The 13623-nt window shown below is 40.8% G+C and overlaps 2 protein-coding genes across 2 annotated transcripts in view; one reads left to right on the forward strand and one right to left on the reverse strand.

The window, feature by feature from the left end:
• Window positions 1–6: 6 nt before the first annotated feature.
• On the forward strand, window positions 7–9210 carry pola2 (polymerase (DNA directed), alpha 2). Its single transcript, XM_072680833.1, has 19 exons — window positions 7–96; window positions 1478–1605; window positions 1708–1832; window positions 2037–2122; window positions 2281–2338; window positions 2489–2598; window positions 3479–3672; window positions 3956–4044; window positions 4931–5083; window positions 5174–5236; window positions 5374–5428; window positions 6325–6449; window positions 6613–6651; window positions 6759–6832; window positions 6965–7073; window positions 7184–7290; window positions 7691–7747; window positions 7832–7958; window positions 8919–9210. The coding sequence occupies exons 2-19, from the start codon at window positions 1524–1526 to the stop codon at window positions 9069–9071; spliced, it is 1806 nt and encodes a 601-aa protein (XP_072536934.1). The 5' UTR covers window positions 7–96; window positions 1478–1523; the 3' UTR covers window positions 9072–9210.
• A 254-nt stretch (window positions 9211–9464) lies between these two features.
• cenph (centromere protein H) overlaps window positions 9465–13623 on the reverse strand; it is a 4665-nt gene continuing 506 nt past the window's right edge. Inside the window, exons 3-10 of the mRNA XM_072681508.1 lie at window positions 12052–12107; window positions 11769–11814; window positions 11608–11676; window positions 11448–11504; window positions 10945–11008; window positions 10686–10737; window positions 10010–10167; window positions 9465–9884 (exon numbers count right to left, since the gene is read on the reverse strand). Coding sequence (XP_072537609.1) covers window positions 9798–9884; window positions 10010–10167; window positions 10686–10737; window positions 10945–11008; window positions 11448–11504; window positions 11608–11676; window positions 11769–11814; window positions 12052–12107 — 589 coding nt within the window. The 3' untranslated portion in view covers window positions 9465–9797. The remainder of the gene's footprint in view (window positions 9885–10009; window positions 10168–10685; window positions 10738–10944; window positions 11009–11447; window positions 11505–11607; window positions 11677–11768; window positions 11815–12051; window positions 12108–13623) is intronic.

Here is a 13623-nt window from a genome sequence, read left to right on the forward strand (position 1 = left end):
TAAACCGGGACGGGATGTGACGTTTGGTCCGTTTTCGCGGCAATCTGAACTGGACAAGTGATGACAGACCGCTCCCGACTTTAGCACGGTTAGCAGGTACAGATGTGCTAGTTTGTGAGTTTATTTCGTGTTTAGAAGAGCACTCATTTAACGCAGTTGTGTTCTGATGGTGTTTGCTCGCTTTTTTGTGTTAGCTTGCTAGCATTGTTTACAGTGCTGCAGTGTTAGCCGCTTGGCTAGTCAGTAGACGTGACCGTAGCCGGGTCTGATTATGCAGGTCCTCCTCTGAACGATAGCTCAGTATTTACGAGACGAGTGAATATGAAGGGAGGATCTTGCAGGGAAATCCAGGGGAATATTTAGATAGCTAATGTACAAATATGAAAACACACAGAATTAACACACGACTAATTGCGGCTCTGCGCAGACGCAGCGCCACTAGGCAGCACATTTAGACGTGCAGCACAAATCGGCAGAACACCACTGCTGTAAAGAAGTTCACACAGCTTCAGTTCAATAACCCAGCTACTTCTTACTGCAGTAAGTGAGAGTAATTCAGAGTGGTGTGGTTAGAAGTAGCTGGGTTATTGAACTGAAGCTGTGTGAACTTCTTTACAGCAGTGGTGTTCTGCCGATTTGTGCTGCACGTCTAAATGTGCTGCCTAGTGGCGCTGTGTCTGCGCAGAGCCGCAATTAGTCGTGTGTTAATTCTGTGTGTTTTCATATTTGTACATTAGCTATCTAAATATTACCTAAATTACCTTATCTTTACCCTAATGCAGTAATCTAGGCTGTCCAGATGTTCTGCCTATATTTCTGCGCAGAGCATTTTTTGGTGATCTGGTGCTGTCAGCTGTTTTTGCTGAGGCAGCTGTATTAATAAATAAATATATACCATGGTGGGACACTTTCTGACTAGATTGCACAGTTCTGGGTTTTATTCACTGTCCAAAACAACCAGTGAATGTATGTGTTTTCTCAGTTTTATACTCAGCGGTTAGAGCGCCGGGATATTGATGACAGGGTTGTGGGTTCGATTCCCGGGCTCGGCAAGCTGCCACTGTTGGGCCCTTGAGCAAGGCCCTTTACCCTCTCTGCTCCCCGGGCGCTGGAGTTGGCTGCCCTCCGCTCTGTGTGTGTGTGTGTGTGTGTGTGTGTGTGTGTGTGTGTGTGTGTGTGTGTGTGTATGTACTCACTGCCCCTAACACATGTGAGGTGTGTGTTCACCCCCAGATGGGTTAAATGCAGAGGACACATTTCGCTGTGACAAATACGTGCACCTTTACCTTTACCTCCTGTATGTGAATCAGGTGCCGGGCAGTGTATTTGCATTCAGCTTGTGTGTTTTTATGTGGAATATAGTGGAATTCTTCTTTACAGGAAACCCTAACTGACTGCACATCTCTCGCTGTCCTGTCTTGCTTATTTTTTGTCTGGTATTATAATGGTTCATGCAACAGTGGATGCTGTTTTTCAGATTTGTACCCCTGGCTGGTAACTGAAGCTTGCAAGTCTTGAGTACGATGGCGAACGTTACTGAGAAGATAAAAATTGAGCTGGAGACTTTTGACATAAACTGTGATGATGATGCGGTGCTTGACAGAAGTGAGTATGATGGAGGAGAGCAGGGAGAAGGGTTTGTATTGTGTGTTTTATCTTCGGTTTATTTATATTCTCTCTTTATCTATCTCTCTCTCTCTCTCTCAGTGACGGAGCAATGCTTATGTCACAGAATTAAGGGAGAGGACATAGTAAATGAGTGGGTTGCCTTCAGCACAACAAAAGGCCTTTTAAAACTCACTCTGACCAGTCTGGAGACTTTCGAGCATGAGGTGAGTAATTTCAGCACACCATATGCCGCAACTTGGGACCTACATTTCTATTTACATGTATAGCATTTGGCTGACCGTGTTTTCCAGAGCAACTTGCATTTGCTTAATGTAATACCTGAACACTACTCTAGGACTCTGGCTAAGTTTGATTAGTTTAATGAATTAGTAAATGTGCCTTTGTGTGTGTGTTTGCTTGTTTTGCAGGTTTTGAATAAAAAGCATAAAGGCAAGGGCTCAGCAAAGGGTAGCAAGTTTAACAACACCAGAGATGTGCATTCCATCCAGGACCTGTATCCTTGTGTCTTTGAGAATAGTCCACAATTTTACAAGTTTAAGAATACTGGACATTGTTGGTTTTATGCTAATTTATTTTTATGGTGTGGACTCTGTCCCAATGAAGTGTCTGTCTAGTTATAAGTCTTTATATTTCTTAACCCAGTTTGAACAGAATCAAAGCAGAGGAGGAGGAAGAGAATTTACTGGATTCATATTCCACCCCTGCCAAGGTTTCTAAATCATTTTTAAATAATGTTTTTCCTGTTGTGGCCTTCTTAATTAGTATTTTAGTGCTCTAGCTTCAATTCAGTTTTTAGTATGTCAGTATTCATGTCTGTACTTTTATTTTTGTTTATTTATTTTTTTTAAATATCTATTAGGGGTCTCAGAAGCGTGCTCTTACCACCCCAGAGCACCCTCAGTCAAAGCGCAGTGCTGCTCGCTTACCTAGTCCTGGTCTGCTGCTTTCCCCTGCCAGCTTTTCGCCATGGTAAGTAAACACAGCTTTCACATTGCATACACAAATCCAGACATCATACTGCTAGATCTCATTCAGTAGTATTGGCAACGTTATGACGATCAAAGCAGATAAAAGGCTTCCATAAACATGCTTGGTGATGTGAGGCCATGCAGATATGCTAACTTACATCAATGTAGTGCTGTACCCTGATGAGCAACAACATTTATATCCACTCAAAAATGAAGCACATTTTCTCAAGATCTGAGATGTATGTTAGATGGTATCTGAACAGTTGGTTCTTGTAAAGAGAAAATTGCCAGGTCAAGGGCGGTGGTGAGGCTTGTAGAACGGTCCTGGTTAGCAGTGGTGAGAACTGATCAACCTACCTACTGGTCTAAAAAGGAACAAACCACCAGATGGCAACAGGGTGTTCAGTGCTTAAGGCTCGTCATTGGCGATCCCTTCTGGGCTACTGTGACTGCACAAGTCTCAAAAATGTCCAATGATTGTTAAACGAGGATGCTGTGTGTGGTGCTGCATAGTTGCTAACCTTGTTGCTGGTCTCCTGCTGGTCTTATGCCAAAAAAACGAAGAAAGTTGTCTAGTACAGTGCTGTAATGTCTTGGTGGCTTGGTGCAGTAATGCCTTCAGAGGTCCTGTAGAGTATGCTGTTTTGGCAGTAGCAATGAACCAACAGCATGTTAAGCACATGGGCCTGTTTTGGCCAATCAGTGTACATATTTTTGGTATCTTTTAAATTTAGCTGATACTGTTTATATCAAACATGCCTAAAACACAATTCATTAAATCCTATTTTCCTAATATTTAAATGGCAGATATGGTTACAATCCCTGTCTTTTGTTTTTGACCAGTCTATATCTTTCCGTTCTTTGTGTTGCTGTGTGTGCAGTGCGACACCTTCTCAGAAGTACAGCATGCGTGGGGCACGGGGTGAGGTGGTGGCCATGTTTGGGGCTGTGCAGAGTGCTTGCTGGTCAGGGAAAGGCCAGACAGCGGTGCAGGTGGATCTGCTTGAAGGAAATGAGGACTCTCTTACCAGCTCCTACAAATACATGTTCCAGAGGCTCAGAGATGTGCGCGATGGTAGGTCTGCTAGAATAGACTGGCCCAACGACATGTTGGCATAGTAATAATAAGGTTGTTTACAGAGCACCTTCCATTTACTGAGCTGAAATACTTTCAGGGGAATGAAAAGAGCATTGATTTTACAGACTTCACAGAGGGAATGATTAAAACATTTTGCAAAAAAGAAATGTGAAGAATATTAAATGTTTTTTGTATATTTAAGAGACATTTTAGCAGGTGATGTTTGAGATACTTAATGATGCTAAACAGTGATTCTTTTTCATGCTTGTTGTTGATCCAGTTCTGACCGAAAAGATCGAAGTGCTGGGGGAGGAACTGAGGACTCATTTCAATATAGAAGAGTTCTCTCCAGCATCATTACCTGCTCAGGTACACTACCTCCACAAATGTTTGTGAACACCCCTTCTAATGAATTACTGACACAGATGTGCAGGTGCACACCCACAGCTTGACTAGTGCCTGTAGAGAAGTACTACCAATGGATTAGGACATGCTGGAGCAGATAAACTTCAACCTCTTGACACCATGCCTAATGCCAGATGTGAGCTTGAGGGGTATAAAGCCCCCCAGCATTGAGCTGTTGAGCAGTGGAACTGTGTTCTCTGGAGTGATGGTGCTCCATCCAATACTTGAGTATACATAAGTTATGGATGAAGTGGGTGATGATCATCCTCACGGTCACTGTTGTCCCTGAAGGAAATCAAATCCTCACAGCAGTGCTCCAGAATCTAGTCGAAAAATCTGTTAGTATGTACTTAGTATTTGTGTTGTAGTGTTGGTTTTGACATCGTCACTTTGGCAAAGCAAACTGAAAGGTTATTTAATTAATGAGGGAAAGAAGAAGCATGTTGATTTAAATTGTATGCTTTAAGCAGCTATTCATGACTTGGTAGTGTCAGTATTTTGTTCTTCGCCTAATGCTAGTTGATACTCCAGCTGTTGGTGATTAATAACAATTCTGCTTGACTTGGTCTCCTGCCAAACACTGTGGTTACAGTCATGTAAAAAAACAAAACCATTATTTGCACAATATTAAGAGATGGAGGTAATGCAACTAAACACATAGATCTGAAGAAATGTCCTCAAAATCATTTGTAAATTATAATAAATAGAAATTGCTTTGTCAGGAAAAAAAGTTAAGCCATCCCCTACCACCCGCTACTTCAAATGCCTTAATCAAAGGATTCCACTGGGGTGTCCTAATGTGTATCCTAACCATCCTGGGAAGCTGAGTGATGTTTTGCCTCTCCTGCAGGACACCGTATCGGTGTTGGGACAGGTGTGCTGTGACAGCAATGGGAAACTGAATGCTCAGTCTGTGCTCCTAGAGGCGAGCCAGGAGCACGGGGCCAGGCAAGTACCTGTGGACCTGTCTGAGCTCAAGGACTACTCGCTGTTTCCTGGCCAGGTACATGCCAAACATGTTGGTTGCCCAAGCCAGACAAGTGTATTATCTGAGTGAGTTTGCAGTGACTAGATGTTGACCTGTCTGTTTCAGGTTGTTGTCATGGAAGGCATGAACACCTCTGGTTCAAGGCTTGTAGCATCTAAACTCTATGAGGTATGTGTCTAATTCTGAGTTTCTGTAACGTCCGGGAGGGCTTTAGTTTCTTTAGTTCAGAAAGTGGCTTTTATATGTTCATTATAAAAGCGTAATGCGCCGCATTGATTGTCTGTGTGTGTGTTTGTCGCCTCCAGGGCGTCCCCTTGCCCTTCTACTCCACTTCAGAGCCGAAGCAGGAAATGAACGAGGGTAAGCAGTTGTTCTTGTGGATCCTTAAAATAAAAAGTCTTAAAGCAGCTTCATGCGAGACTTGGTATTTCTTGCTCCTGAGCTCCTCCTATAGTCAGGAAGTATAATTCATGCTTTGAGCCAACCCAAGAGGACATGCTGAACACATGCATTTCTGGACTGAAATACAGATATACAGAACCATCTATAGCAAAGGAGGCATGTGGACTGAGATGGTAGATAAAATCCTACAGGATTTTACACAAATACGGCTCTAGTTATATAGTGTTGCGCAGTCCTTGAGGGCGTTATTCTGTCTGAGTTGGTGTGGTTTCTTGCGTGCTGAGCCCTGTGCAGAAACTGCAACACTAGTCTCCCTATTACTATCAGTAGAATAGAAGCTGCTGTTTTAAGGTATAAATGCTGCGAAGTGTTGCTTTAAAAATAGAATGAAAATGTCTATCAGAGACCTTGTATATTAAGATTAGGACCAAAGATTTTGTATATTAAAGTCGTTTAGAATAGTCCACTAACTAAAGGTATCCAGCTGACAGTGGTCCTGTTGACCACTGATGAAGGTGCTAGAGAAGCAGTCTCAAAACATGTACGTATGTTTGATTTTCTGCCATTTTAATTGGATAAAATTCCTCTTAATACATGCCATATCGGAGTTTGATGGCATGGCTGCAAAGTGTAAACAGTATTGTTTTTCATTTGAGGTCTTAAAGAAATTAGGCACTGCCTCCAAAAACGGTGCCGCAACCCTCAATATTCCTATTAAAGAGCTGAGACTCCTCCATCAGACATGCTGGGTCATACTAAATGGCTTACTTTTGCATTAATGCAATATATTCATATATAGTTGCTGGGACATCATGCTAAATTAGGAGTCTCACAGTTCTGTGTCTCTGCTGCAGTCTCGGAGCCTGTGATGGTGATGGTGGCCTGTGGGCCGTACACTCCCTCTGACAGCCTGGCTTATGACCCACTGATTGACCTGATTAACATCATAAATAAAGACCGCCCCGACGTCTGCATACTGGTGAGTGACTCACATGGACGCACTCTTGTTTAGATGCATTTACAGCTGGCTGTTGATTGTGTAGCCTACACCGCTAATACAGCAGTACACTCAGATATTTAATAAAAGGTATTTATTAAGTGATTGTGTTGTTCAGAATCACTGATTTGGGTTTCTTAAACAGCTTGGACCATTTGTTGATTCTAAACATGAGCAGATTGAGGTATGTTCTTTTTCTTTCTTTCTTTCTTTCTATTTATTTATTATAAAATACAATAAAAGCATAAAGTTTCTTATTTCCCAACAATATACATTCATATTTATTGACAGAAAGGGCAGGTGACTGAAACCTTTGAAACAATCTTCCACAAATGTGTGGACAGCGTTGTGGATGGAACCAGGGGGTGCGTTTTTTGAATCTTCATGAATTTGGCTGTTTAAGTTACTTTAATTTAAAGTCACAGGATTTACTGTGCCTCTTTTTACCCTGACCTTTCCTTTCCTTTCCTCAACTTGCTTTGTCTTTCTTTCATCAGGACTGGATGCAAGTTGGTGTTAATTCCATCTCAGCGAGATGTTCATCATCATTACATTTACCCTCAGCCTCCTTTCACCCTCCCAGATCTCAAGAAGGAGGATGTGCAGGTGAGCTGTCTCTGAAGACGTTCAGACAGAACCTTGATTCCATTAGATCGGTCTGAGTGCTTTAGTGAATTCTTCTCATTCTGTAATCATCTGTTCTTTTTGCACCATAGCGAGTAACTTTGGCTCCTGAACCCTGCACACTCCTCATTGATGGGGTTACCTTGGGCTTGACCTCTACAGACATTCTGTTTCACATGGGAGCTGAGGAAATCAGCAGGTATATAACTCACTAAAGGTTCAGGCTGCTAGTTTAGGAGATAAGAAATGTAATAAAATGTAACGATAAACAAAATATGGACAAGGTTTATGGTTAAATATGCACATAATGAGCATTTTTCATACATGTATATAAAGAGAGCATATTCATTTATGATAATTGACTCAACTGATTAACACATTTAGAAGTCCTCTTCCAGAAATTTAAAATGAATGTGTTGATGTTAGTGTTTAGCATAACAACTATGCCAACAATTGAGATGCTGGAACCAAAAAAAGGCATAATTACTGGGCAATTAACCATTTTAAGGATCAGACCTTTGTACTTACCAGTTTGTGTTAGTTGTGTACTGGTTTGGAAATATTGCATGCACTGTTTTTGTTTTACTGTTTTGTTGCAGTGCAACTGGCTCAGATCGATTCTCCAGAATCATGAAGCACATGTTAACCCAGCGGAGGTTAGTATCAATATCAAAATCATGTTTGTTTGTCTAATGCGTTTACTTTTTGCTCAATGTGTTTTTTTTGTTTTGTTTTGGCAGCTATTACCCTCTCTACCCTCCTGCAGATGAGGTGAATATGGATTATGAGAGGTTTCAGCAGTATGGCCTGCTTCCCCTCACTCCAGACATTCTGATTGTCCCTTCCGAATTGCGCTATTTCATCAAGGTAATGTAGCTGTAGTGCCGTATCTCTCTTAAACACTGTGGAGAATCTGACAGTTGGATTTGTGTAATACTGGCAAAGTGGGACACCTCATCTCTTATTAGAACTGGACTTAAGGGACTATGTTTGAGTGTGTTTGAATGAGCGCTTTTGCTTGTGATTTGCTTGGAAATGGTGACTGGCTGATCTCTGGGTAACCTGCAAACCCCTTTCCTAACCCAAGACTCCTGCTTGCTTTCTGGTTTCTAGTTTCATTTAACTACAGCAAAAGGATTCAGAGGCTTGAGTTTAAAGTCTTTAGCCCAGTAGTTACTATCGTAATTATTTTTGTTGTTGTTATTATAATGGTTGGTGTGGCGCAACAGATAACACCACTACCTGCCAGTGAACTACCATACCATGTGGGAGACTGGGGTTTGATTCCCAGTCTGGGTGACTATGCTGTGCTACACCAATAAGAGTCCTTGGGCAAGACTCCTAACACTACACTGGCCTCTGTAATATGAGTACCCTTGTAAGTCGCTCTGGATAAGAGCGTCAGCTAAATGCCATAAATGTAAATGTATTATCATTATTGTCTTGTAAATAAATAAGGAAGACAAAATAGCTTTCCCTTAAAACCACCCTAAAATTATGGCTGTCCCAGTTACCCAGTAGTGCCCACTTATCCAATATATTCCTGTTAAAATGAGACAGATTACAAATGATGAATTTGTTATATTTCTGGTATGACTTGCATCCAACCATTTATATATATATGAATGAATGAATGAACTGAATTAGGAATTGTGAGTCTGCCATTCCCTGTGACATTGTATGACCTACAACCCTACCAGTTTCATATTTTACTACCAAAGAATAAACTCTCGATCACTGAAGTCTGTAGACCTGAACTATGGTTCAATCTCCAGTGCCCAACTTTACCAGTATTCATCCTATTTTAAACATGGTTGTTCTTTTCAGGAGGTGATTGGCTGCGTGTGCGTTAATCCTGGGCGTCTAACAAAAGGACAGGTGGGCGGAACTTATGGAAGGTTACTCATCCAGCAGCACCCAAAGCAAGAGGAGGGGAAGAGAGTGAGCCCATGCATAGCAGGACAGGTGGTGAAAATATAGGCCCATCAATCAGCACTTGTGTATCTAGCCTTTTTACTTGATTGTTAATTTTCTGCAGCAATTAAATGTCTGTCTTTTGTATTCTGTTTTCATTATGACTAATATTTTCACACTCGTGAGTCATGGGGAAAAAATAAAATGTACAGTAAATGGATCATCCACTAGCTTTGGACTGTTTTTGAAGGTTTATCTAAGATGTGTAAAGGACTAGTGTAAGGGATGTCAACTTTAGGAACATAGACTGAGTGTTCAGTTTTCCATTGCTGATTCTTAATGGCCTTGAAATGCAATTAGTACTCAGACTGATACATACTGCTCATCACAGTATCCCAAAATGTAAATACAAAGGACACTAAAAATGCTTAGAGAAGCTTTTATAAGCTGTACAGAAAATATACATGAGGCTCTTACTTTATCAGCACAAAAAACTACTTTCACTCCATTCACTGTACGTGAAATACTGGGCAACTGAAGAGGCATCAAACTGTCTCATTCCATTTCAGCCAATCTCTTGACTAGGTTAGTAAGAAAAGTGTGTCACAGGAACAGAAGGCTGCTTGGGTCAGCTGTGGGGATACATGGGTCTCCTTCCCAAAGCTCTGGTTAAACTGTTTTCAAAAGGTGCATTCCTTTAGAGCTGTGGTACAAAACCCAATATCTACAATGTCCATATTACAAAAACATCCGGCATGTTGCTGGTATTTGCAGCTTTTAAACGAATCCTCTTCAGTTAGGAATGTTTTCCAGTCCCATTGCAATGTCTTTCAGTTTAGGATCATCTATCCAGTTCACCTTGGTGGCAAGGATGATGCCCTAGAAAACATGCAAACACTAGTTAAAAAAAAAAGTAAAGAAATATCAATACAAATAACAAGCAGGGCAGATTTTGTAAGTTTACTACAGGACAGCTTGCAATAAGCAGAACTGCACAAACCTACCCGGAGGACATTTTGGGAAATGGTGGCGATCTTGCGATACTTCTGCAGGATTGCCTCTGCTCGCTCCACAGCCTGTTTTTGTGCCTGCCCTTGATTCTCTCCCATCGTTTTAAGCTCAGTAATTTCTTGCATCTTCTTCTTAATAAGCCCTTTAATCTCTGGAAGACACACACACACACACAGGTTTGAAAATGCCACATGTACCACAAGAAACACTCAGCTTTGTCTGAGCACCACATACCACTTTCCTGGACATTAATTAAACCTAGTCTTGGACTGAGTTACAGTGTCAGTGGTGAAGCACCACTTGATCTGGGGAAACTGGCAGGAGCTTGTTTGACTGAAGGAAGAAATAATTAAATTAACAGGTTTTATAATGTTAGTTTATAGATAAATAGTTTTTACTTATCTTGATACATAAATATGTAATATAAACTTAAAGCATTGAACATAAGTACCAAACTGATTACCAAGTTAGTGCTGAAGTATATAGTATGAGACAGGCTCTATATATTCAGACTCGATTCACTTTTTCTAGGAGAATCAGTGAGTAACAAAAACATCCTTAAGCAAAAACATCCTTAAGAGTGGTCTACTACAACAAGGCATGCACAGGCAAATTAAAGCAATGTTTACAGCGCAGCGCCTCAGCAAGAAATGTAAAACTACTAAATACCGAGTCTCTCCTTTTGAACGTCTGTAATTTGGTCCTGAAGTTCACGGGTTTCCTGCAATAAAGTGACAGAAAAAGAAATTTAAAATTAATCAAATCAAATTAATATTAATTTCATATCCTGTGCAACAGCAATTCTCAATTATCAGTACAAATTTATGGGTTGAGGCCTTAATTATAAGTATTCTAGGCAAATAAAGTAACTAATAACAGTAAAATGTTAGCATTGCATAATTCCAATGTAAATAAATACAGCACTCACCTTTACAAGTTTCATCGTCTTTTCACAGAGGTCTGCATTTTCATCAACCATTGCTTTTAATGACCTATAAGACAATATTGTGCATATTTACATTTACATTTACATTTATGGCATTTGGCAGATGCTCTTATCCAGAGCGACTTACAAGGTTACTCATATTACAGAGGTGGGCCAATGTAGTGTCAGGAGTCTTGCCCAAGGACTCTTATTGGTGTAGCGCAGCATAGTTACCCAGACCGGGAATCGAACCCTGGTCTCCCACATGGTGTTGTAACTCAATGGCAGGTGGTGGTGTTATCTGTTGCGCCACACCAACCACTCATATGGAACATGTTATATGATGTGTACACTGTACTGATGTTTATACCATAATATATTTTCATATATTAACACAATTGTGACAGTTACAAAAATGTAATACTCCCAACAGCCAATGATTTTTATGTGGAGCAGCTATGAGTGTTTTCCTATAACAATCAGTTACTGAAGTCGAAATTACTCACAAATCATCAGCATCGTTCTGGAGCAGCTTTTCAATAACAGCGTTCCAAATCTGCATTCTGAAATACACCATTCAGCATTAAAACACTGACCTGAAAGATGGACCCTGGATTGACCAATACACTGTAAAGACTATACAATGTAAGGACAGTGTAAAGTTACCTGTTCAGTGCCAGTGTTTTGTTGAAATGTGAGAGTCTTGCCTGCTCTATGGCATTTTCACATTTGGACCTACGGATTAAAATGAGATGATCAAAGTCAAGACATAGTGTAGTGACCAGAAAAGACAACTAAAAAACCCAACCAAAGATTGCAGGACTTACCGTTCTGCTTCTGCATCAAACGTGTCACATGATCTCTGAAGTTTTCCTGGGGTTAAAACACAAGTCAGACTTCAGTAAACATCATGCCAAATGCTGCAAACAGTGAGAAGAACTTTGTTAAACAAATTTCTTTAAACGTTCAGCGGCACTGGCATCTGGGATCTTGCATAAAATAAACTATATTTACATTGGTGAAAAATCAGTAACGCAATGAACTGCTAATAAACTTCCTATATTATCATCAAACATTTGTTAGGAAAGTCCATTATGATTTCAGACTCACCCATATTGACCTTGATATTCATCTCAAAACACTGGTTTCCCATTATATCCTTCATCCTGAGGAAAGAGACACATGCAGACTAATTCACACCAACACTGCGCTATAAACATGTGGTCATATCTTAAAGCCCCTTTAAGAAATAATATTAAATACAAGTCCTCATTACCTATCATAGTTTTAAGAAGCATCAAAGCAGAAGATATTTATATACTTAAATTGTCTCCACAGTTTAATAATCTGAAAATTGTTTCCTCAACTTATTAAATCGCTCTCTTAATTTCCTCTTGACTGGAATTTTAGAAATTGTTTTCTCGAAAACATTGGAAGATAAGATGAGATGCTTTTATTGTCATAATTTTACAATGAAACTGAGGAGCAGTCAAACAGTGCTTACACATACAATAAGTAAAAATATACATTTACATTTATGGCATTTAGCTGACGCTCTTATCCAGAGCGACTTACAATGTAACTCGTGTTACAAAGGAAGGCCAATCTGCCCGACCTGCTGGAAGATTGTCCCCTCTACCTGCGTCAAACCAGCTGTCACCTACCAGTCCGGGCAGCGGGCCCCCCCACCCGCCACCACCCCCGGCGGCTCTCCCGCCTGCCGCTGCTGCCTGTTTGGTGGCCGTGTTGAAACCTAGATGGACTCGTGGCTGTCTGCCACTATTAATATCACAACTATTAACTTTCTGTTGTATCTGGTTTGGTAACTTTTATCATTAATGTTTAAATAGTTCTGACCAGAGGAGGATGGGTCGGGTCCCCCTTGTGAGTCTTGGTTCCTCCCAAGGTTTCTTCCTCCAGCTCTGAGGGAGTTTTTCCTTGCCACTGTCGCCGTTGGCTTGCTCACTGGGGGTCTTTGATCCTTCATGTTATTTCTTCTTTCTTCTCTGTCTCTGTCCTTTATTAATTACTAATTATGTAAAGCTGCTTTGTGACGACAACAGCTGTAAAAAGCGCTATACAAATAAATCTGACTTGACCTGACTTGACAATGCAGTGTTAGGAGTCTTGCCCAATGACTCTTATTGGTATAGCGCAGCATAGCCACCCAGACCGGGAATCGAACCCCAGTCTCCAACATGGTGTGGTAGCTCAAAGGCAGGTAGTGGCGTTATCTGTTGCACCACACCAACCACATATAAAAACATATAGGTCAAAAATATATGTACATATAAACAATATATAAAAAAAGTAGAAATATAAGCAAAAGTCCCATACATTTACACTCCACACAAATTATTTTTCAGATGTGAAGAATAAGAAAAATGTTAGTGAGGTAGCACTGCGGTAATGTGGTAGTTATTTAAAGAAGGAGACTGCACTGCTGGTAAATACAGTCACAGTGAAATGAGTCCAGTGTTTTGGAGCAAATTGGCAGAGTTTAACCTCTGCTTTTAGGTCTGTCAGTCCGGTCTGTGATGGACCTGGACCTGGACCTGGACCTGGACCTGGCAGAAGGTCAAACAGACAGCTAATGTCCCGGGTGAGACGAGTCAGCCTGTAGCCAGATGGTTAAACTGAGAGAGTGATTTATTTAATCATTTTAAGCCTCTAGAAATCTCT

This window comes from Salminus brasiliensis, chromosome 6, assembly GCF_030463535.1.
Source record: "Salminus brasiliensis chromosome 6, fSalBra1.hap2, whole genome shotgun sequence".
In the NCBI taxonomy this organism is placed as follows: Eukaryota; Metazoa; Chordata; class Actinopteri; order Characiformes; family Bryconidae; genus Salminus; species Salminus brasiliensis.

Bases quoted from the DNA above. Each gene is read 5' to 3' on its own strand.
- pola2 (XM_072680833.1), top strand. From the start codon at position 1,524: ATGGCGAACGTTACTGAGAAGATAAAAATTGAGCTGGAGACTTTTGAC. The intron at 2,339-2,488 runs GTTTCTAAATCA...AATATCTATTAG, and splicing joins CATATTCCACCCCTGCCAAG to GGGTCTCAGAAGCGTGCTCT. The intron at 3,673-3,955 runs GTAGGTCTGCTA...TTGTTGATCCAG, and splicing joins GCTCAGAGATGTGCGCGATG to TTCTGACCGAAAAGATCGAA.